At 37.0% G+C, this 24,939-nt stretch overlaps 1 protein-coding gene across 1 annotated transcript; it reads left to right on the top strand.

The window, feature by feature from the left end:
- The first annotated feature begins 323 nt into the window (after nt 1-323).
- Nucleotides 324-21,169, top strand: ZNF483 (zinc finger protein 483). The gene is made up of 6 exons (XM_016130045.2): nt 324-426; nt 2,055-2,597; nt 4,271-4,359; nt 5,963-6,089; nt 6,473-6,568; nt 9,760-21,169. Exons 2-6 carry the CDS (start codon nt 2,210-2,212, stop codon nt 11,325-11,327), a joined length of 2,268 nt encoding a protein of 755 aa, XP_015985531.1. The 5' UTR covers nt 324-426; nt 2,055-2,209; the 3' UTR covers nt 11,328-21,169.
- The last annotated feature ends 3,770 nt before the right edge of the window (nt 21,170-24,939 follow it).

The raw sequence follows: 24,939 nt of genomic DNA, 5'->3' as shown, positions 1-24,939 counted from the left end.
GGCATTAATTATAGCTTGTATTGTATGCATTATTAATAGGCTTCTGCAGTGGGTTTCTCCAGCCTGATTTCTGGGAGGAGTAGGAAGAGAAGGAGAGACGGATGGCTTGAGGTTTCCAAGGAGACAGAACATCATAGATCTGAAAACCTGAGAAGGTTCTAGGCCTGTAGGCCTCTGGCGCAGCAATAATTCTGTGGCAGAACCCACCAGTCGCTTTCCAAAGATTGTGCGCAACAGGCCAGGTTGGGAGCCTATGGAAAGCACAGAACTTTCGCAAAGCGAGACAAGCGCATTCCGGGAATCGTAGTTCTGCGACCCTACGCAGGCGCAGTGGTCCCCAGCTGACTTGCGCGCGCAGCTGCTGCAGGACCAGCTTCTAGAAGCTCACTGCAGTAGTCTTGGTCCTGGCTGCGGGTCCTGATGCAGGTAGTGGATGTACCGGGCCCGTAGATGGGGGGTCGCGGCCAGGTCGCTGGCTCCGAGGGCACACTTGGGCAGGGTGGGAGCGGAGGGCAGCCGACCGACCTCACGGTACATTACGCCCAACGCTTCAGCTCCTGTGGGAGGTGGGCAATCTCCTGAATGACAGAGCTTATCTCCATCTCCTCCTTCCCTGCGCCCGGGGTCTCGCAACTTCGGTACTTTTACATTTTGAGTGGGAAAATTCCTTTTTGTGTATGCGTGAGGGAAGGGGCTGTTCTGTGTTCTGCAGGATATTTAGCAGCATCCCTGGCTCTACCCGCTAGGTACCAGTAGCATCCTTCTAACCCCAGTCGTGATACCAAAATGTCTTAAGGCATTGCCAACATCCCCTGTGAGGCAAATCCCCACCTACCCTCCGTTTGAGAACTTTCTGCATGCGTCACATTTTCGCGGTGCCTGTTATAAGCTCTCTGGAGACCTAAACAAGTGTCTTAGTCACTGTAAAATCCCAGGTGCCCAGCACGGCGGTAGATACTTAATATTTGGCAGAGGAATAAGTGACGTCATGGATACGGTGGTCTGGGTTCTGTGTTCGGAGGCGGGTAATTATTGTTACCATAGTTGCAGTAGGAGGAGCGTGCCCTCTCACTGGCCGCATGATAGCACATCTCAGGCTGTATTGTCATTTTCTGGGTGCTTGTGAGGGTGAGCACCGCGTCTGACCTGTCCACGCCTGCCTCCCTAGTGCCCCATTCCCAGCTCATTGTAGATGTTCAGTTATTTGTAGAATGAAAGAATGTAGGCGACACAGGACAGGCTCTCTGCAAAAGAGCCCTTGGGAATCAGAAAGCTTTGCACGAGAAGTGACAGTTGAAAGGAGTCAAGTTTTAAAGAACAAATAAATGTTTGGGAGGAGAAGGAAAGAAGACAGCGTTCTAAGGGAAGGAATGGCTCCAGTGCAAAGGATGGAAGGAGATAGAGAGTGTCTGGGAAAGGAGATACTTCTTTATGACTTGCAGTATCCGTCAGGGCAGCTAGAGCTCAGGAGATTAGGTCATCAGGGCAGGGTCTCTAGATCATCATGCATAACTTCTGCGTTTGAATTTTATCTTGGGACAGTGGGGAGGGATAGCATCATAGACAATGTGAGACTACATCAGAGAAGCCTGTACTTAGGTGGTTTCAATAGGATTGAATGGAGAGGTTCTTAGGAAATAAAACTGCCAGAACTTGGTTATTGATTATGTGAGAAATTTGAGAGGCAGGTATGAAATCAGGCTTCTGAGTTGAGCAACTGGTGGGAAATGCGTGGCCGTTCACTGAGAGAGGGTGGTAGTTGTTGAGTGGGTTTGTGACTGGGTCCTCTTGTAGCAGGGAACCTTTTCTGATCAGTTTTGCTTATGAGGAGTAGCTAGTCTGAAGAATCTGTTCTTGGTGGGTACCTTTAATTACCATTAAGTAATTCCTCAGGTTTTCACCTTCAAAGAAAAAAATTCGTTTAATATAGTAGTTGGGTAGGACTGTCATAGGCCTCTGAGAGTATATATGTGTACGTATATCTGAACCAAACCAAGAGCAATGTTTTTAGGATTAACAGTTTGACTTATTTACTATCTTATATTTCTTTACAGTTTCTGCAAGACCATAAACTGAATCCTTGGAACACTTGATATTTTGCTGTGTGTAGTGCCTGTTGGTGGACTGTATTGATATTCAACTATTGTCTGAAAGGAACTGAATTCCCTGCTGGTGATACACAGTGTAAGCTGTAGTAGCCTTGGGCAAGATGACAGCCATCTCCCCAGAGCCTCAAACTCTGGCCGCAGATGAACAAAACAATGTCCTAAGAATGGATACTTCTGAAAATCCAGAAGTTATTGCAAGAGGAAACACGACTAACCCGGAGTATTTCAGACAGAGATTCAGGTGGCTTTGTTACTCAAAAGAGGCTGGACCTAGAAAAGCCCTGAGTCAACTCCGGGAGCTCTGCACTCAGTGGCTGAGACCAGACATCCATACAAAAGAACAGATTTTAGAGCTTTTGGTGTTTGAGCAATTCCTAACCATTTTGCCTGGGGAGATCAGGATTTGGGTAAAGTCACAACATCCTGAGAATAGTGAGGAAGTGGTGACCTTAATAGACGATTTGACCCAAATGCTTGAAGAAAAGGAAGGTGAGATTTATAGCTGGAGGGAGGATGTGGGAGAGATCTCAGGGTGTGAGAGTACACTCCCCAAAAGAAAGCAATTTATTGCCAAAGAGAAGACTAAGTTTGGAGGCGGGACTGAGTTCGAATCAGGCCTGCCTTTTTCTGTGTGATCTTGGGCAAGCTACCTCATCTCTCAGAACTTAAAATTTTTTTATCTGTGAAAAGGGGATCTCATCTTCTCTCTAGTTTTGTTGTGAGGATTAAATAAGATATAATGATGGTGGATGCTCAAGAAATAATAATTTCCTCTACCCTTGAGCAAAAGGGGACCGTAGAACACAAGGGAAAAAGACGTCTGAAAATATTTGGAGTCACGAGCATGTCATCCAGCCCAGTGTGTGCAGTAGCACGTTTCTAGAATGGAGCTGTCCAATATCTGTGTTGATGGAAATGTGTTCTGTACTGTTTTGCATTTCAAGTTAAGCATGTGAAAAGCAGCTAGTGCAAATACGAAATTGAATTTCTAATTAAATTAAACTTGAATAGCCATATGTGGCCAGCGGCTACCCTGTTAATGCAGTTCCACAATCTTTGGGGAGGAACAGCTGACTTACATTTTTATAATTACATTGTTATGTATTATATATATGTGTGTGTATCTAAAATAAAAACTATGGATTATCACATGATTATGTCATTGTAAAATATTAATGAAAAGACTTCTAAGTGGCTAGCCCTTTGAGAACATATGGTTCAGATTGTATAAAATTCCTCTGTATGCTACAAATATTCCAAGTATTTTTGTATATTATTTACCATAAGGTTCTCAATACATATATGAGACAATTTGTATTCCACCGAGTCCTGAGATAAATGTGGAAATGGTATTTTACCACCACAGACTTAATTTGTGCACCTAGCTCTTTGGTGTATCTAAAATTTGTCCTCTTGACTGCTCTCCAACTTGTCTGTCACTGTAGCAGGGTGCCTCTACAAAATGAGTGCCTCTGTGTGGAGGCCCCTGCAATAAAGAAGTTCTTGAATTGATTGCTCTAGCATCCTGTAAGAAAGGACAGTTTCCTCAAAATAATCCCACTTGTTTGCATAATTCCGATTCTTAATTTCTATTGATTGTCTAATCAATAAGCTGCCTAAGAAAGTGAAGTATGATTTTAAAAAGTACTTTTCCCTTATTAGAAGAGCTGTTAACATTTCAGAATATTTAATACGTTTAGTTCTTAGGTTCAGATTCCTAGTTTGTACCTTTAGGAATCTTGTTGATTCCAGAGGTGGAATCAGTTTTATTTTATTTTATTTTTTTATTTGAAATCAGTTCATTCAACGTGACTCTTGTGCAAGGCATTGTAGTAGGACTATGAAGAAAACAATAACAAAATATGTCGTTTTACCTTAATATGTCTTAAAACTTAAAAATAATTATTATGCAAATTAAATACATTAAACTGTGGATGATGAAATGAATGAAATCTGCTTTTTGAGCTTAGAATTGAAAAGGTATTTTACAGGGTAGAGAAAAAGCTCGGGTTTTAATAGGAAACTATTTGGCCATTCTTTCTGTTTTAAAAAGTGGAACTGTTTTCTGTTTCTTATGACCTTTTTCTCCAGCGACATATATAAGAATTTCTAGTTTGAAGAATCCTTTTGAAAGACTGGATTTTTTCCCCCCCCATTCCTAGATCCAGTCTCTCAAGATTCTGTAATTTCCCAAGAGGAGAATCCTGAAGAAGATAAAGTGGTTTCTGTCCTTCCAAATACGGAGTCCTGGGTAAGCGTCCCTTCACTGGTTTTTATTCTAAATGTATATTTATTGAGCTCCTGCTGAGTGGTATAACAATGCTAGATAGAATAATTAAGACAATCTCCTTTTCTTCGAGGTTACTTTTCACATGCTATTTTATTTCAGTTAGAATTTGTCACAAATGTGAGTCTAATAAAAACAAAAAATTATTTGCTAAAATTCAACAGTTATTCCTAATAAAAATAGGTGAAAATAGAATTATATTATTTCCTAACATCATAAAAGAACATTCCCAGCTGGATAGTGTTGGAAAATAAAAAGTAGTTTTCACAATGTTGGTAAAAAAGATAAGGGTGTTTAATTTTACTGCTATTGAGCATTTTCTGAATATTTTAACGCAGTAAGAAAGAAATGAGATAAGTATTGGTATAAAAGAGGCAAATGTATATTATTAGCAGATGATATCACCTACTTGGAAAACCTCACAATCAACTGAACAAGTACTGAAACTCATGTAATAGTTAAGAAAAGTAGCTGATTATAAATCAATAGGTTTCCTATATATGAATAATTACCAGCTAGGAAAAAAAAATTCCTATTCACAATAGTGAATAATAGTACTATAGTAGGCTGATAATAGCTCCTAAAAATATGTTTACTTCCTAATCCCTGGAACCTGTAAATGTCACTTTATTTGGAAGAAAGGTATTTGCAAATGGGATTAAGTTAAGGGTTTTGAACTGAAGGCCCTAAATGCCATCACATGTGTCCTCAGAAGAGAGGCAGAGGAAGATTGGACACACAAACAGGAGACAGGGATGTGAAGACTGGCGTGATAATGCTGCAGACCAAGGGATGCCAAGAAATCCTGCAGCCACCAGAAGCTGGAAAGGGAAAGGAACAGATTTTGTGTCAGAGCCTCTGAAAGCAGTGTAGCTCTGCCAACACCTTGATTTCAGACTTCTGACCTCCAGCCTTGTGGGGGAAGAGATGTCTTGTGGTTTTAAGCCAACAAAGTTATGGTAATTTGTTTTAGCACCCACGGAGAGCTAATACAAGTGCTAATAGCCACTTTGTTTTACTGTCTCAAAATACAATGAGAGAATGGTAAGGAAAGTGTACTTTGAGTTATTGTGCTTGTTTGTAATTTGGAGTCATTGTAAATGTCAGTATATTATTGAACGCAGATTCTTTTTGATTGTCATTGGAAATTAAAATTTGGCATGTGGTCACTGTTGTTACTCTTATGTATTTAATTATTGCTTGAAGTTAGATTATATATTAACTCTTGAATTGGGGTTTGGGAATGTAATTTATATCCTTCATTTAACATCTTTCTGTTTATCCAAGAAATCAATGTGTCAGAGTGAAGTTGATCAATGTTAGTACATTCTGGAAATCCTTTTATAGCATTTCACACCAGGGACTAAATGGAGAAGGCAAGGATGTGTGATAATCTTGTTCTTTATCACTTGTAATAGTTGTATAATAGCTACCTCTAGCTTGCTTTGGAATCCTTAAAAACTTAAATAATCTCAAAATTAATACTTTATATTCTAAGCACTTCTCTGAACCCTCAGGATCTATTTGGGAATAATGCGATGCAAAAAGACTGTGTTTGGTGTTCTAGGGACCCGTGACATTCAAGGATGTGGCTGTTAACTTTTCCAGAGGAGAGTGGAAGAAGCTGGAGCCTTTTCAAAAGCAACTTTATAAGGAAGTGCTCCTGGAGAACTTTAGGAACTTGGAATTTCTGGGTAAAGACATCTCTCCATGATCTAGCATCTAAGCTGGATATCTTTTTGTCCACTATTATTGAAAGATAAGTGCTTTTAACTGTTTTGGCTGGGAAAAAAGGGGTGAGCTCACTAATCCTAAAAATGGGTCCTGAAAAATGGACTTTTCTGCAGTGTTTTCTCCAAAAAAAGTCTTTGCTTCATTGAATTGGAAATGTTAAACATCATTTTGCTGTCATCAAGGCCATACCTTCCCCCATTTTCTTCTCAAATTCCAGTATTGATGTCTGTATTTGATAGCATCTTCTCTTCCCTGGGGAACTGGAGGCTATATGTGAATTTGGAATATCTTTGTTCTGTGCAAAAACAGCCTTCTCTTTGTTGTTATTTTTCTCTATGAGCAGGCTTTCCAGTTTCCAAATTAGATTTGATTTCTCAGCTAAAGTGGATCGAACTGCCGTGGCTGCTGGAAAAAGAAGTCTCAAAAGGCTCCAAACCAGGTGAGTTGGTGAAAAGTAAACAAGGAAATCAAAAAAGTTGCTTACCAAGTCATTTGGGAAGAGCCTTTGAAATGTATATTCTAAACATCCATTTGAATATACCTCTTGCTTCGGAATGTTCATTTTAACGGGAGACACTTATTAGTTTGGGTTCTCTGAGAAGTAGATGCCAGAGACTTATTGGAGAGAATTCCAGTAAAGAGAAATAGGGAGCAAGCTGCAAGAGGATAGGAGATTTGTATAGGTCTGAAACCTGTGAATGAGAGAGGAAAGGAAGGTAGGAAGGTTGGGTAGGAAGAGTCTTAGACCAAAGTGCAGTTTAAGAAAGTTTTGGCAATACCGAAAAAGAGTTCTTGAGCCAGAGGCACCTCTCAGAGTACTATGTCTCCGAAATAGGCCTAAGTGTTCCTGCTATAGTTGTCATTGACGGAGACCAGCTGTGAGAAAGTGGTCTTGGCTTGAATGCCGTGGCGGATTCATAGAACAGCAGCAGGTGCTGTTAGGTAAGTGCCTCAGAGAAGGAGATACCTGAGAGGTGCATTTTTATGGATGCCATAGACACAGATATCAAAACAAAAAGTTTTAGTAATGGGATGAATACTATGATAATGGCATGTATAAGGAGCAGTGAGAAAATGTAGAAGCAAAGGCTTAATTGACATTTGAGTCGAATCTTGAAGGATAAGTAGGAATTCATCCAAAGGACAGCATGTATAGCATAATCCTATTATTCGTTATTAAGGAAAAAATTGTACATATACTTGTATATGCCTGAATATATAAATATATATGGCTTTTCAATATGGAGAACATTCATGTTCACACTGGTTATCTTTGAGGGATCATACTTTTCTTTATCCTTTTATCTTAAAATTTAATAATAAATATATAAAATTTACATTTAAAAAAATAATTATTTATATATCAATACCTCGACTAAGACAGTAATTTGTTTTGCTCTATTCTATCTTCTTAACCATTTATTTTAGTTAGTCTGTTGGCTCTTTCCAACATTGGTACACAAATAAAGGACAGCAATTGCCTTATGTTAAAGTAGCATTTGGGAGAATAATTCCAAAAATGGATTCTAAAAACGTTTTGAGTAAAATCTAACAGCATTGGTATATGTATGTCCCTCCCCCACAGACACTATGTAAAAGAAGCATCATTTAGATGTACAATTTGTTTAAAAAGTCATTTATTACAGACAATAAAAAGTTTTTGACAAAGCAGTCGATAGCCATAATTTATAAAAAAAAAAAAAAGAAAGAAAGAAAGAAAGAAAAGCTCATGCAAATCAATAAGGAACACTGAGTCTGTTAGAAAAATGGGTGAAAAACTTGAACAGATAGGTGACAAAATTAAAATATCTGTGAATGAAAAATGTTCCAAGTCACTCGTCATCGATGAAATAGACACTTAGAGCAACAGTACTATATTATGAATCAAATTCGCAAAGATTTTTTTTTGTAATAACAATTAAGACCAAATTTATTAATTTATGAATAACGTTTCATTGCAGTAATATAATCATCACATGATGATTAGCTTTTGAGACAAAAATTTTTTTTAAATAAAACAAGAATCAAAGATAACACTAAAAAAATATTACGTACTCAGTCAATTGAGGCTTCATAGCAGAAAATGTAGCACTTCCTTCCCTGGGCTTCCCAAGGGCTCCAGTTGATGAAATACACTGAGGCCATGATGAACAAAGTAGTCTGCTTCTTCAGCGATGGGGACCAGCAGTTTCATCCCTTCGCCACTGCCCTTATTTCTTGATACCAAACAAAGAATAGATATTTATCTGCTCTCTGAGAGGGACACAGAGATTTAAAGAAAGATTATTTAGGCAAATAGGAGTACTCAGATACTTCCCATCATGCATCATGTGATGGTATAACTCCTCTACCCTTTGGCTCAGTAATTCCACTTTTATGACTCTCTTCTAGGGAAATATTTTTTAATAAACATTCAATGAGGAAATAACTGAGTAAACTATAATATATCTGTTTTATTAATATTATAATGTAAACATATAATGATGGGTTATTATATAACTGATTAAAATTATCTTTAGAAAGAATTACCAATGATATGGGAAAGAATTATGAATGAGAAACATAACACCACATATTATGCATAGTTTTTCTATTCTAAAATAACAATTTCTAGAAGAAAACAATTTTTAATCATTAACTTCTGGGTAATAAGACTATGTGTTTTATAATTAGTTATCTGTTTAAAAAATGATTTTATAAAAGTGACAAATGCAATCTCAGATGAATGATTTGGTTAACGAATGAATTCAGAGTTCTGAGAAGGGCGTAAACAGTATAGTATTGGAGAAAGCTCTGTAGAGATGATGGGACTTGAACACTAGGCCCTATCAAAATTACATATTTGTGATAGTGAAATTGCTGTGGGATTGCATTCTAGGTAGTATGAAGTGTTAAGACTAAAAGAATAGGATTGAAATGCTGTAGTGTATTAGGACAGTAAATGGATGTCTGATTAGAGTATCCCTAAGGTTGACAGAACCAGACTGTGGTAATTTTTGAAAGTCTAGCATAGATGTTGCATATCTATGATGTGATTAACATCTATAAACTTAGTGCTTATCTGACTGCTTTGAGGGGAGGCAATATGGTATAGGGATCAAAAGCCTGGGTTTTGGTGTCAGACTAAGTTAAAAATCTGACATTACCGCTTATAATACATGTGACCTTCGGCAAAGCTACATACATTTATGTGTCTAGTGGTCAGGTCCATCAAACAGGGATAATAGGTTAACTTTATAATGTTATTGTAGAGGTTAAATGAAATACAGGTAAAAGGCTTGATAATAGAACCTGGTATTTGTTAACTATTCAATAAATGTTTGCACTGTCATGATAGAAAAAAGTAGATTGGATATAGGGAGAATATGTTTGAACCTATTCTACAAATTTGAAATGAAGATGAGAACTTGCATTTCTAATTATAAAGCATAAACTTTTTATCGTCCTCAATAGTTTCCCTGACCCCTACGTTTCCCTCCTTTCCCCTATATCAAATTTCCCTTCCCTGTCTTATGCGCTTTTTTGAGAACTGTCCAAGTCATATTCCTTATAGTCATTACTGCCTGTTAGTGTCCTAAATACAGCATCTTCCTTTATTGCAAACAGGAAATATTGTGTTATTTCTTTTAGAGTGTAACTCTAGAGGTGGATTGAAGGGATCTGTTCGAAATCAAGATGCTCTTATGGAAGAATCAACTTTGGATAAAATAATAGAAAGATGCCTAACTGGTGGTGCTCATGGCTCGATGGGAGAATCCTGGAAACGTTACAGCAGACTAGAGGAGGGTCATAGCAATAAGGGACATTCACAGGTGGCAGGCACACAAAAGAAAAGTCATGGGAGAGGCAATAAGGGTGAGGAATTTGACCCAGAAAAGGGCCCCTTTGGAAATAATTTCAAAGAAACTTCAGATATAATTAAACATCTGAGAGTCTATTTAAGGAAGAAATCTCGGAGGTATAATGAATGCAAGAAACCCTTTAGTTTTCATTCAGACCTTATTCAAAACCGCAAAGAACACTCTGGAGAAAAGCCACGGAAATGTAATGAGGGCAGGAAACCCTTAGGTCACTCTTCATCACTTACCGAACATCAGAAACATCAGAAAATTCATTTGGGAAATAAGTCCCAGAAGTGCAATAATTGTGGGATAGCCTTTACTCTAAGCACATCCTTTGCTCAGAGGAAGAACTCTCTCTGTGAGAAATGTCAGAAAGATGAATGTCAAGATGCAACCTTGAGTAAAGATGAGGGAACGGAGACTGGAGAAAAAACCCATAAATGTAGCAAATGTGGAAAAGCCTTTAGCTATAGTGCCTCGCTGACCAAACATCGGAGAATTCACACTGGGGAAAAACCCTACATGTGCAATGAATGTGGAAAAGCTTTCAGTGACAGTTCATCACTGACACCCCATCACAGAACTCATAGTGGAGAGAAACCCTTCAAATGTGATGATTGTGGAAAAGCTTTCACCTTAACGGCCCACCTCATTAAACACCAGAGAGTTCATACTGGAGAGAAACCCTATAAGTGTAAAGAATGTGGGAGACCCTTTAGTGACAGTTCATCTCTTATTCAACACCAGCGAATTCATACTGGAGAAAAACCCTACACGTGTAACAATTGTGGGAAATCCTTTAGTCATAGCTCATCCCTTTCCAAGCATCAGAGAATTCATACTGGAGAGAAACCCTATAAATGTGGTGAATGTGGAAAAGCCTTTCGACAGAATTCTTGCCTTACCCGACATCAGAGAATTCACACTGGAGAAAAACCATACTTATGTAATGATTGTGGGATGACTTTTAGTCATTTTACATCTGTAATTTATCATCAGAGACTTCATTCAGGAGAAAAACCCTACAAATGTAATCAGTGTGAGAAAGCTTTCCCTACTCATTCCCTCCTTAGTCGTCATCAGAGAATTCATACCGGCGTAAAACCTTATAAATGTAAAGAATGTGGAAAATCCTTCAGTCAGAGCTCATCTCTTAATGAACATCATCGAATTCACACTGGAGAGAAGCCGTATGAGTGTAACTATTGTGGAGCTACCTTTAGTCGAAGCTCAATCCTTGTAGAACACTTAAAAATTCATACGGGAAGAAGAGAATATGAATGTAAAGAATGTGCGAAGACATTTAAAAGTAATTCAGGCCTCATCAGACATAGGGGATTTCACTCTGGAGAGTAATTCTTGGACTATATTATGGTAGGAAATTTAGTCCAAATTGTCTCATTAGAAACCTGGGATGTAAATTACCATAACATTGATGAGTAGCCGCAACTTTGATGGGTTGGCAGCTGGAAAAAAATAACACTTTTTTTTTCATTCATCCCTCTTTGTAGGGCTGGTAACGTCATGTGGAAAGTGAAAGTAGTATGACCTATGAAATAAACGGCCAAATGCGAATTTTAAAAGCAGAGGAAGGGTGTCCAGGACCTACCTTTTTCACTGCTTTTCTTCAGAAGATTTCCCTTTCTTTTAGCTTCCCTAGCTTCCCCTCCCAGTATCAGGTAGTGCAATAGAATCCTGAGTGGAGTCAGAAAACCTGGATTCTGTCCCAGTTTGCTGACCAACTTGCTGTATGATTTTGGGAAGATCATTTAACCTTTCTGAATCTTAGAACTGGTAAAATGAAAGGGTGGGACTAATAATTTCTAACTTTTTTTTTTTTATGTATCTGATATTTTCTGAGGCTGTGGGTATAAGTTAAATATTTTGATTTATTGGAATTTTCAGGTTTCTCTAGTAGAAAATTACTCATTTAGGATACTGCACTTCTGGCTTAGTGAGAATGCAGTATACTTTTTGAATACTTGATGCCTTGAATGAATACTTGAATATTTGATGCTAGAATGGTATAAACAGAGACAAGTCAGTGAAGTTCAAGCAAGTTTGCCTTCAGGGAATGTTTTACTTAGACAAAGCACCTTAACCTGATTTTCCTTTGGGCATTGGCTAAGGGGACTGGGAATCTAGAGGGCATACACCTGAGCCATCATAGACTTGAAAGTCACGGCCCTAGGAAAATAGATTGGGAGCTTGAGGGGTGGTGGGAGGAAACGGGTGTTGAAAATGGAACTATTCTGGATGAATTACCTTTTTCAAAAGAGTTCTATTTAATTTTTTTTTTCCTATACCAAGTATAGTTTCCTGTAATTGGAGTGTAAACATTCTGTATGGCAAGGGTCACATGCTAAGATTGGGCCCTGTAGCGTGTTTTAGTTGGTCTGCATAGAAAGGTAGGGGTGTGTGTGTATGTGTGTAATGGTTGCCACCATTTAAAAAATAGGCAATTTCATAGTGAAAAAAAAAGCTTTTCTTGAAAAATATAAAGGCTGATGATACTGGGCCCATATTTCGGTGGGGCAGTCAGCTGGTTTGGGGTGGCAGCTGCTACCTTTAGGTAGGGAATCTGCTCCCACTTGCAAAGTTCTCAGTTATGTAACCTGACTTCCCCGCTGTAGGAATTTGATATTCAGAACACTTACCTTCCAGAGAATATATGTCCTAAAATCTAAAGAGACTTTATTGATATTAAATAAAATTCAGGGAAAAAAGCGTAGAAATAATACAGAATAAATTTTCACTTAAGTGTTATGTTGTGAGATTAGACCTCAAAGGAATAAAGGATACAGATTTTAGTGGATTATTCCTTATTTATTTCATTGATATTAAATTCATTAATATTCATTGGTGGAACGATAGGTTCTAACTGTGAAAAAAGTAAAAACCCTAAGTCGGTTAGGTCTCAGGTCGGTCATGAGGTTCTGGAGGAGCCCCGCTGACTCAGCCGTGGTACAGATTTCCTGAAGTTGAAATCTGAGGCAATGTCTCTAAAAAGAGCTAAACCAGAAAACTTTTGGCTTATTGAAATGAAGTGATCCTTAATGCTCATCTGAGACAGCAATGTTTGCTGTGGTTTTGTGGGTTTAGTTTTGCATCGCTACCTCTGGGTAGTGTTTTTATTTTTTTCCTTTCGTCCTCACTCCCCAAAGCCTGTAGTTTAAATATTGCTGTGTGGTAAATTGAATTCGCATAGTTCATGCAAAATAGACCAAACGTTTAGCCATGAAAGGAATATAGCTTATGAGAATCATTCATTCTTATTGATAGTTTTGGGGTTTTTTGAAAGGGAAGAAAGGCCAGTTCTTTTCCTGGTAAGATATAATCTATAGAAAAAAATTAAATTGGTAAGATTCTTGAGAAGAGGCTTGTTCCAGGGTGTTTACTTTAAAATGATTTTAATGTCTTTAGAAATGTTTTAATGAGTTTCTATTGAAGAAATTTCAAGTCACACAAGATAAGCCTTCTCCTGTCAATGAATTTACTCTTATTATTTAAGAATTCTTTTTTAACATGGTAGGATATACATAACATAAAATTGATAATTTTAACCCGTTTTGGGTATACAGTTCGGTGCATAAAGTACATTTACATTGTTGCGCAGTTATCACTACATTCATCTCTAGAACTTTTTCTGTTCTCCCAAAGTGAAATTTTACTTATTAACTACTAACTCCAGACTATCTCCTCTACCAAGCCCCTGTTAACCACTATTCTACCTTTTTTTCTCTTATGTATTTGACTCTTCTAGGTACCTCGTATGTATGGATTCATTCCATATTTGTCCTTTTGTGTCTGGCTTGTTTCTCTTAATGTTTTTAAGTTTCATGTTGTAGCATGTGTCAGAATTCCATTCCTTTTCATGGCTGAATAATATCCCCTTGTATGTATATACTACATTTTCTTTATTCATTAATCTGTCGATGGACATTTAGATTTTTTTCCACCAATTCGGCTCTATTGTTAATGACACTACTATAAACTGTTGTGCCCATATCCATTCGAGTCCCTGCTTTCAGTTCTTTTAGGTACACACCTAGAAAAGGAATTGGCTGGATATCTGCAAGGTTCATTTTTATAGTATATGATAGGATTTCCTTTTTAAAGGCCAAATAATATTCCATTGCATGTATATGCCATATATTTTTTTATCTGTTTATCCATTGACACACATTTAGGTTGTTTCTACTTCTTGGCTATTGTGACTAATGCTGCATTGAACAAGGGTGTGCAAATATCTCTTTGAGATCTATTTTCTGTGTTTAGCGGGGTATACCCAGAAGCAGGATTACTGAATCATGCGGTAGTTCAATTTTTAGTTTTTTGAGGCATCTCCATGCTGTTTTCCATAGCGGCTGCACTATTTTACATTCCTACCAAAGTACACAAGGGTTCTAGTTTGTTTACTTCCTCACAACACATTATTTTTTGTATTTTTGATAGTGGCAGTTCTAACAGATACGGTTTTGATTAACATTTTCCTGATGATTATAATGATGTTGAAAATCTTTTTATATGCTTGTTAACCACTTGCGTATCTTCTTAAGGGAATTGTCTATTCAAGTTCTTCGCCCCTTTTAATTGAAGGTTTTTTTTTTTTAGTCGTATCTGTTTTTTTTATATATTCTGGATGTTAACCTGTTATCAAATTGGTGATTTGCTAACCATCATCTGAGCCTTCAATGAGTTGTAATCGTTTCGCTGGTGGGGGGTCTTGCCTCAGTGTTGACGGCTGCTGACTGATCAGGGTGGTAGTTGCTGGAGGTTAGGGTGGCTGTGGCAATTTCTTAAAATGAAGTTTGCCACATTGATTGACTCTTCCTTTTGTGAATGATTTTTCTGTAGCATGCGATGCTGTTTGATAGCATTTCATCCACGGTAGAACTTCTTTCAAAATTGGAGTCAGGCCTTTCAAAATTTGCTGCTGCTATGTCAACTAAGTTTATGTAATATTCTGAACTCTTTGCTGTTGTTTCAACAGTCTTACAGCATCATCACCAGTAGATTCCATCTCAAGAAAGCACTTTCTTTGCTCCTTCATCTGTTAAAGTTTTGTTAGGAGATTGAAACAATTCAGTCACTTCCTTAGGCTCCACTTATAATTCTAGTTCTCTTGTTATTTCCAACACATTCGCAGTTGCCTCTTCCCCTGCAGTCTTGAATGCCTTACAGTCGTCTGTGAGAGTTGGAATCCGCTTCTTCCCAATTCCTGTTAAAGTTGATATCTCACCCTCTTCCCATGAATCATGAGTGTTCTTAATGACATCTAGAGTAGCAAATCTTTTCTAGAAGGTTTTCCGTTTACTTCGCCCAGACCCATCAGAGGAATCACTATCTGTGGCAGCCTTAGGAAGTTTATAAGACCTGAAAATCAAAATTACCCTTTGATCCATGGGCTACAGATTGGTGGTTGCGTTCGCAGGCATGAAAACAACATGAATTTCATTGTACATATTCATCAGAGCTCCTGGGTGACCATTGTCATCAAGCAGTAATATTTTGAAAGGAATCTTTTTGAGCAGTAGGCCTTAATGGCGAGCTTAAAATATTTAGTAAACCATGTTGTAAACAGATGTGCTGTCTTCCAGGCTCTGTTCCATTTTTTAGAGCACACACAGAGTAGATTTAGGATAATTCTTAAGGGCTCTAGGATTTTCGGAATGATAAATGAGCATTGGCTTAGTGATTGATGAGCACTCCTGACTCCATTTTGATTGAGGTTTTTTTTGTTTTTTTTTTAATTAATTTTCACAGAGTCAATTACCCTGCTTGTTGCCATAGTTCAGGACCTGCATTGTGTTGATAGGGAATTTTATTTTTGTTGCTGTTTTGTGTTTTCCTCCGAATCTTTTCTCAGGTGTGGAACTGCTTGATCAAAGAGGGAAACATGTTAAGATTCTTTTAACGCACTGTCATATTATTATTGTCTATAAAGTGTAGCACATTCCTAGGGTCTCTCCCTGTGTGGAGACGTTGATGGCTATAAAGTTCTGACCTCAGGAAGCATTTTCCCAAAGCTGGGGCACTTGTGAGTATCTGTCCAAAATACATGTTCCTGGTGCTCAGGTTGTAACTTACTAGCAAAATAGTTTCTACCTTGAGAACGCTGGAGAGACCTCTCTCTCCTGGACTCTTTTATTGTGGATTCTAAGGCTGAGAGAGTTACAGGTTGGAGTTCTCAGGTATTCCCTACAGAATGGTTCTGACAACCTACAAGCTTTGCTAAATCTGTCTGTAATTCTTCTTGGTGGTTTCTCCCTTGAGAGTCATGATGTTTGTAGTCTTTCTGTAAAATAGGACTAAGGAGAACATTCCCTTCTAAAGCAACAATTAATAGATACATATTCCCCAGTTTTTTCTGTTTCGAAGGATCTCCATTTTTCTCTCGATCTGCTAACATGATCAGAGCCGGGTTTTGGCTCCGAGCATCTTTAACGTAGTTGTTATAAAGTCTTTGTCTAGTAAATCTGACCTCTGGACTTCTTTAGGTACATTTTCTGTTGATATTTATCCCTTTAAATGGGCTATGTTTTCCTGTTCTTTTGGATGTCTCGTGATTTTTGATTGTTGAAAACTGAACCTTTGAATCGTACAATGTGGTAGCTCTGGAGATTATATTCCTTTTTTCCAGAAATTTTTTAAAAAATTGTTTTAGGGTGTGTCTGTGTTGAGGACTAGTCTGTGGTGAATGCTTAAAGTTTTCTCAGGTCTTTTCTGAGCCTGTCTTTCCCTGGGCAGAGGTAGTGGCTTTCTAAACACTCCCGGAGACATGTTTTGCTCAATGTCCTAAAAAAAAAAAAACCTAACGGGTGTTGTCCTTGTTTTTTAAATCCCCCTAGAAGCTACTTTAGCTAGTGGAGGTTGGGAAAATGGCAGCTTGCCTCTGTATCTATTCTTCCTCCATGATCAGAAGAAGCCATCCAAAGTCAGAACCCAGGACCCTGAAATTTAGTGGAAAAAGTCTGAATTGCCCACTCTGGCTCCAGCAGGCTGAACTAGAAGTGTGGGTTCCCTCTCCACAGCCACAGCCACCTGCCACAGGGCCGGCTGGTGAGAGATGGGTAGCTGCTACTGTGCTGAAAGCTAAACACCATGATTATTATTTGAAGCTTATGAGTCAGGTTTTCCCCTGGAAGCTACAAGTTTTACACAATTGACTCCTGTATTTCAAAATAGGCACTTTAAATTTCTGCTCGTACAATTGTCTAGGTAGAGAGATGATTCCTGGCACCACCTGCTCCGCCATCTTCCCTGACATCACTTCTCCCATGTCTTTGATTTCTGTTCTCCTTTCCGGAAGATTTCTTTAACTTTATCTTTCAACTCTACTTCTAAATGTCTTGAATGTTTTATTTCTATTGTCATATTTCCAAGTGCATTTTTTATTCTCTGTTCTTTTTTTTTTTTTTTTTAACAAAATTCTGTTTTTGTTTCGAGGTTGACCTTTTTTCCCTCTGAGGATGCTGCTATAGTGTCTTTTAGTATTATTCTGCTCCCTGCATTATCTGCCTGTCTCCTGAAATTTTTTTTACCTGTTTTCTACCTTTCGCATTGGATATTTTCTTCAAAGTTTTGGTAATCTTAGACTACTCTCATTTAAGAAGAGGGCTCTAAAACACTGATTAGGTGTTCCAGTTACTGCAGCACCGTCCAGTAGGAATCTGATGTGAGCCATGTGTATGACTTCAGATTTTCTCATAGCTACTTTCAAAAAGTAAAAACAGGTAAAGAATGTTATTTTATTTCACCCAATATATCCATATTTCACACGTAATCTGTAAAAAATTAACTGGTGAGATCATTTATATGATTTTTTACATTGTTTCCAAAACCTAGTGTGTATTTTATAGTTGAAGCACATCTTGATTCACATGCCGAATTTTCATTTAAAATACTGAATCCATATATAGATTTATAAAACTTAGAGTTGAAAAGTAGATTGATATAATTCTTCTAAACATACTTAAAGTTTTCCAGTGATTGGATCAAATATCAAAAAATGATTTTCCTTTGATATTTACATCCACATTGACAAAACTGCTTATCTGTTTATTAGAACTGATTTGATTTTGGAGCAGCAGCATTATCAGTTTCAAAACTATGTTTAAGTAAATTCACTGACTGTTAACTCAGTATAATTAGCATGAAATTTAGCAAGGCTGCCTAGATGGAAACAAAACTAAGTTTATCAATGTCAACAAACCGTTTTTCACATTTGTCTTTTTTTTTTTGTAGCCAATTGATACAATGATTTTACATTTAAAATTTGCATATTGACTGATGTTACAGAAATGTGTAAACTCATTTTTTACTTTTATGAAATGGTTTAATTTTCACTACATTTTTGCAGTAAGTAGGTCGCACTGTTTTCCCATTCTGAGGACCTTCAAATTTTAGCTCGTTCCTGTGCGGTGTGATATTAGGGAGAAACATGAATTGCACTGTACCCTTTTGTCGTAGATTATTGAATGTTCAGCAGTCATTCTTTTTGTTTGAAGAAAATGTTAAATTAGAATTGCTAATACAGGAAATTTCTGTAAAATTCTTTTGTAACTCAACCCAGGAACATCTTCCACAATTCCACAATAAACTTCAACAATAAAACTGGAAATGATTATTTTATAGCATTTACATATATATACTGAAGAATTTTAACATATGTATCCATGACTCTTTTTTGGACTCTACTTCAGAAATGGAGCACAAATCTTAGTTTTAGAGTGGAACAAAGCAATGAGGGAAACATCATTCTCTTGCTTTAAAAACCCAATATATCTGTCTTTTGACTTAAGATAGCTGGAATCCCATTCTTATGATGGAAATGAATTTTTCTATCACTGAAATTCTTTGACCGATGGGAAATTGTCAGAAATATGTGTCAGAGTTTAAGTTTTTAGACAATGAATTGACATTTATTTGTAAATTTAGATACTCTGTGAGACAGATACCTAAAGTTTTCATTGGGTAGTGTCTTATGTTACATGACTCATCTAATGCTAAAGATGAATTCTTAGAATTTTTCAAATTTTGAATCAATTTATCTTTGATATTATTAGAAACTTCTTGTATTCTGTAAGCAAAATCAAGTTAATTGAAATTTTCAGTTTTATAAAAATGTCTTTTAAAGTTTTTTTCTCATAAATTTCTAACTAAATCACCCTAACTAAAATTTTTTTATTATCTCTCCATCTAAGATTCTTCTTTCTGTCCATGTGCAAGAATTCAAACTGGTTTATAGCTGGCCAAGTTCACAAGCTCAGATACTGTTACAAATTGTTCACATTCTTTTGTTGGAAACTGAGTTTTCATATGACTAATTTCTTTTTTGACTATTAGAATATTTACCAGACTCACTACATCATTGCTGAAAAATGACTAAATGTTAGGTATTGTTTTAAATGTTGTCTAGTGTAGTATTTTTAACACTTTGGTATAAGCAGAGAGCTTTTTCATGTTGCTGTGCCTGCAGTAAATTGCAATTGCCATTTATCAGTGAACGTGCACTATACCCTCTTCTACTGTTTTTTTCTTTACTGTACTAGTTGTGGTACCAGCTTCTGTATTGCACTGAATTTTGCCTCAGTAATTAATATGCCTTCATTTAAAATTTAAAAATATTTTCCTGTATTTTTTTAACCTAGAAAATTTAATTATAATTAAAGTAGTAAGTATCCCAGTTTGTGATTATGATTTAAGTATCTCTATAACTCGTGCTGTCTGCATAGGTATGCGTTAACTTGTGCTGTGTACATAAAATATCCAAGTAAACACATTGTGATGTTGCTTCAGTGCATAGAAGACAATCATCTGAACTGAATCAGTCTGTTGATACTGACTAGATTGGTGAAATGTTTATGTGTAATACTAGAAATAATGCACGTTTCTATACAAGTATTACAATACATCAGCAATGCCCTATATGATACAACAGTTAAAGTGAATTGTAGTTCTAGCAAAACAATAAAGTTGTGTTTAATGGAAAAAAATATTTACTGTGCTTTTTTTTTTTTAAAAATCTTGAAATGTGGAATTATCCATATTCTCAGTTCTCAGTAGCCTTAGATGACTACCGTATTGGACAGTACAGAGTTGGAGTAAGCATTGCTGGTCACGGTGAACCCTAAAAAATCAAAGTGGCTTAACTCAATACAAGTTTGTTTCCCAGCATCCTTTTAACATTTTATTGCTTTCGAACATTTTATACCTTTGCCATCTGGAACGTACCACTTGCAAGATTCCAGAGGCAGGGAAAGCAAGAACCGGAGTGTCATACAGTGTTTCTAAGCACTGGCTTGGAGACAGCTTCAAACTGTGGATCCCAACTGCGTGCCAGCATGTCCCAGTGCACTGAGGTGAACTCACAGGGGCTTCCCAGGATATTAAAATTTTAGGGAACCATATCTATAACTATTGGACATGGCACCAACTGCTACTATAGTGTTGTTTGGACCTGTTTAGCAAATGGAAATGCCGGTTATTTGTTTTGCCCTACGGGCACTGTTTTTAGCCTCACGTCTCATTTCCACCCTCCTCCGGGGCCAGGGTATCCAAGTTAAAAGCCTTTTAAGTTGCATTTGGTGAAAGGTGACACCTCAGTTTTCTGCGGTGGTATGGAGGGATTGATAATCACCTAACCGTGCAAGGTAGAAGTGGCATCTTGGGCTTGAACGGATCTTTATGCACATTTTCAAGCACTGTCTTTAGCCAATTTCTACCTCACCACTTCCAGAGTACCTGATGTTTCTACCTCCAAAATCTCCAGATTTCATCAGTACCCTTACAGAGGGCAGTTGTGCCCTTCACTCTTATGCTAAGTCAATAAAAATTCCTCTAAACAATGTCTTTGTATATTGTTTGAGGTTACACGTGTCTCAATGTTTTATAGCAGCTTTATTGAGATAAAATTTATCTTTCAGCTTTATTGAGGTATGATTGACAAAACTGTAAGATGTTTGAGGTGTACATGATGATTTGATACACACGCATTATGAAATGATTCCCCCCCACTGCGCTAACGCATCCATCACCTCAGTTATCCTTTTGTATGTGTGTGAAAACATTTAAGTTCTACTCTCAGTTTTAGTTATAGAATACAGTGTTATTAACTACAGTTACTATGTTTGTAGCCTTTCACCAACCTCTCCCTGTTTTCCCCACCTGCAGACCCTGTTTCTGTGAGATGCCACATGTAAGTGATACCATGCAGTATTTGTCTTTTATCTTTCTGACTTATTTCACATAGCATAATGCCTTGCAGGTTCATCCATATTGTCACAAATGACAGAATTTCCTTCTTGTCAAAGACTGAATAATATTCTATCATATACATGCACATATAAACATACTGCATTTTCTTCATCCATCTGTCAGCAGACACTTGTGTTGTCTTCATACTTTGACTATCAGAAATAATGATGCAAAAATTTAGCTCCTCAAAGTGTACATACAATTCAGTGGTTTTCCCGTCACAGAGTTGTGCAACCATCACCACTGTATCATTCAAGAATACGTTTATCACCCCCAAAATAAATTTCATACCTGTTGGCCATCACTCCTTACTCCTCCCTGCCCCCAGCCTCTGACAACCACTCTTCTATTTTCTGTCTCTAAATTTGCCAATTCTGGACACTTCATATAAATATAATCATATAATGTGTGGCCTTTTAGTGTCTGGCTTCTTTCACTTAGCATAATGTTTTTGAGATGTATTCATGTATCATATATTAGCACTTCATTTCTTTTTATAACTGAATAATATTCCATTGTATGGATGTACTACATTTTATTTATTCTTCACATGATGGACATTTGGGTTATTCTTTTGGCTATTATGAATAGTGCTGCTATGAACATTTGTGGATGTAGGTTTTCAGTTTTGGGTAGATAACTATGAGTGAAACTGCTGGTTCATATGGTAACTCAATGTTTAAAACATTTTGAGAAACCGCCAAATTATTTTCCAAAGCATCCACACCATTTTACATTCCCAGCAGCAATGTGCAGATAATTGGTAAAACTAATTTGTCACTTCTTTGCCATCACTTGTTATTTTGTCTGTTGTTTTTATTACACCATCCCACTGGTTCCTCTAAATTTTTCTTAAAGTAGAATCTGTATATTTGTTTCTTATGCTCTGTGATGTTTTGGATGATTTTTCAGAGAGCAAGGCAGAATTCTTTACCTTAAAATTAGAAACACTATAGATCTTGTTTAACTTTTTCAGTTGGGCTGGTAATATGCTGTCGATGAGGATATCCTGCCTGGTTCTTCATCTGGGAATGTCTATGAGATGTTGACTGTCCCTTTACTGTCAAGATATCACTGAAAAATATTATATGCCTGAGATATCCACAAGTTCAAAGAAGATAAACTCAGAATGCCTGAATTGTAGAATATCACATGCTGGCAAAAATCACATATTTTGATGCAATGAATTGTATCATATCAAGTCCAATTAGCTACGTGGCAGCAGTTCTGAACTTTGTTGTAAGCATCACACTAAAACAATGTGGCAAGAATTTTAAACATATTCATCCAAAATACTGTATGAAAAATAAAATTGTTTTAATACTTTATTTCAAAAATGCATAAATTGTGCATAGATTGATAGACACATGTACTTAAAAATGTTCTGAAACTCCAGCAATAAGCAATCAAAAATGTAGTAAGAAAAAATTCCTATTCACATTAGTGGCAGAATAATAAGATGCAAATACCAATTGAACAGGTGATATAGAACCAAGTATCTATGAATAGAATACGTATTAAAGATCTATTTCAAGTCAATGGAGGAAAGATGGATTATTTCCTAAATGGTGTTAGAAAAACTGGCTTGTAACTTGGGAAAAATAAAGATGGCTACCTATTTTGGGACCAAAGTAAATTCCAGAAAGAGATACAGATGAGAGTGGAGGAGATATGAAGATATGTGTTTCTCCTGTCTCTTAAGCTGAAAAAAAAAATATATATATATTAATGCCTACGTGGGAGGCATTCTCACAAAGAATGTATCCTGTGGTTGTGAACCTTATAGACTTTGGCTTTCCTTTGACTGTTTATTGTCCTTTGTCCAAACCAGCCAGGAGTCTCAGCAATTTGGTAGCAAGAAAGCTCATGTCTTGTGGTCTACCTTGTATACTGGACCTATTTTTCTTATTTTCTAAAATTAATTTTATCGAGGTATAATTTACATACAATAAGATGCATATGTTTAAATGTGCCAGTTCATGAGTTTTGATAAATGTCTACCCTTATATAATCCTCACCACAAAAGAATATTAAAATCACTCCCTAAAATTCTCTCTTGTCTATCTGCAGTCAGTCATAATCCCCTTAGTCCCTGCTCCATCACAGATCATACATAAAAGTTACAACTGTAAAAATTTTTAGAATAATTTATCAGAGAAAAATTTCAGGACCTTGAGCTAGGGAAAGATTTCTTAGGTGAAAAACTAAAAGCACTAATCATCAAACACTATCAAAATTGAAAAAGATGCTCTTGACTTCTGTTCTCTGGTCCAGCATGTGTTGCATTTGGCAGTTGTCACCCTGTCCTAATAGGAAAAGAGTTTAATGAACTTAAAAGGCAATAACTCTTTTAGATATGGCAAAGAACTGAGGTCACAGGGCAGACTGCTGCCCTCAAAGCTGGTGAGGCAGACAGGCAGATACCAGAGAATCACTGGTTACTGGAATAGAAGCCCAAGGGCAGAAACCTCTGTGGGAACCAGTACCAGGGTAGGAAAACGGAACCCTTTTTCTATTTGCCCCAAGAATACTCAACAGTGGCACTTGTGGCTGCATTTACCCTGAAATAACTCGCAAATTAGTCTCAACCTTACCCACAGTTTGCCATGAAATATGTTGCTTTTATTATTATTTTCGTATTTCTCTAGTGTAGTGATAGTCTTTGGAAACAAATGACATCATTCTGTTTATAGCATTGTTTATAGTAGTTCAATTGCTGAAAATGTCAAGTCCTAGAAAAATGCAACATTCCTATGCATAATGTTAAATGAATGCTGGCAGTGAGCTGCATTTTTTTCTAAACAGAAAAAGGGTGAAATTGTAATTGAATTGCTGGAGATTCAATGTGGACAAGTTTGAGAGTTAAAAATACCAGTGGTGCCCAGTCCTAGGGGTAACCCCACGATTTCCTGAGTTTTATCTCACAGATATTTATTTCCGACATATGGGAAGTAGACGCAAAAGGGCAGGGACTATTACTTTTTAAGTTGTATTTGCAATAGTGTATAATTTGATTCAGAATTCAGAAAGTATAAAAGATTACACAGTATAAAGTTTTTGTCTTATTCTTTGTCCTTCAGGCACTCCTCAGTTCTCTTCCTTGGAAACAAACCATATCATCACATCTTTGCACAGATTTTACACTCACACACACACACACACACTTTCTACCATTTTTTTTCACTACATTACAATTTAACCTTTCCCTAATTGGTGGCAGAATTGACATGTATATGATATTGACTCTTCTTGTCCAAGAGCATGGTACCTTTCTACATATTCTTTTGTGTTCCTCAGTAATGTTTTAAAGCTTTCTTCATGTGAATCTCACACATTTTGGTAGATCGCTTCCTTGATCTGTCATGTTATTAGACTCACCTGCAGAGGAATAGGGTGGACTGCCCTGAGACCTCTGTATGTTAGCAGTGATTACTTCTCATGTAATCATAAGTAACAGGGGTGGTAATCTTGACCTTAAATTCACCAATTTCTGCAGGAAGGTAGCTAAGATATGCCAGGCATCATGCTGGTGTTTAAAATAAATAAATAAATAATGTGTGTATGAAGCATGTTTTACTGTCCTTATTTTACAGATAAAAAATCAGAAGTTCAAGGTCACAGAAGCAGTTAACTTTTGCACTCCAAGGTCATTATTATTATTATTTTATCATAACTCAGAAGGAACTGTAGTGAGGTGACGTGCTGTTGT

The sequence above is a fragment of the Rousettus aegyptiacus genome, unplaced genomic scaffold, assembly GCF_014176215.1.
Source record: "Rousettus aegyptiacus isolate mRouAeg1 unplaced genomic scaffold, mRouAeg1.p scaffold_m13_p_3, whole genome shotgun sequence".
Lineage (NCBI taxonomy): Eukaryota > Metazoa > Chordata > Mammalia > Chiroptera > Pteropodidae > Rousettus > Rousettus aegyptiacus.
The sequence above is the reverse complement of the archived record's forward strand: the minus strand, read 5'-3'. Positions and strand labels throughout refer to the sequence as shown.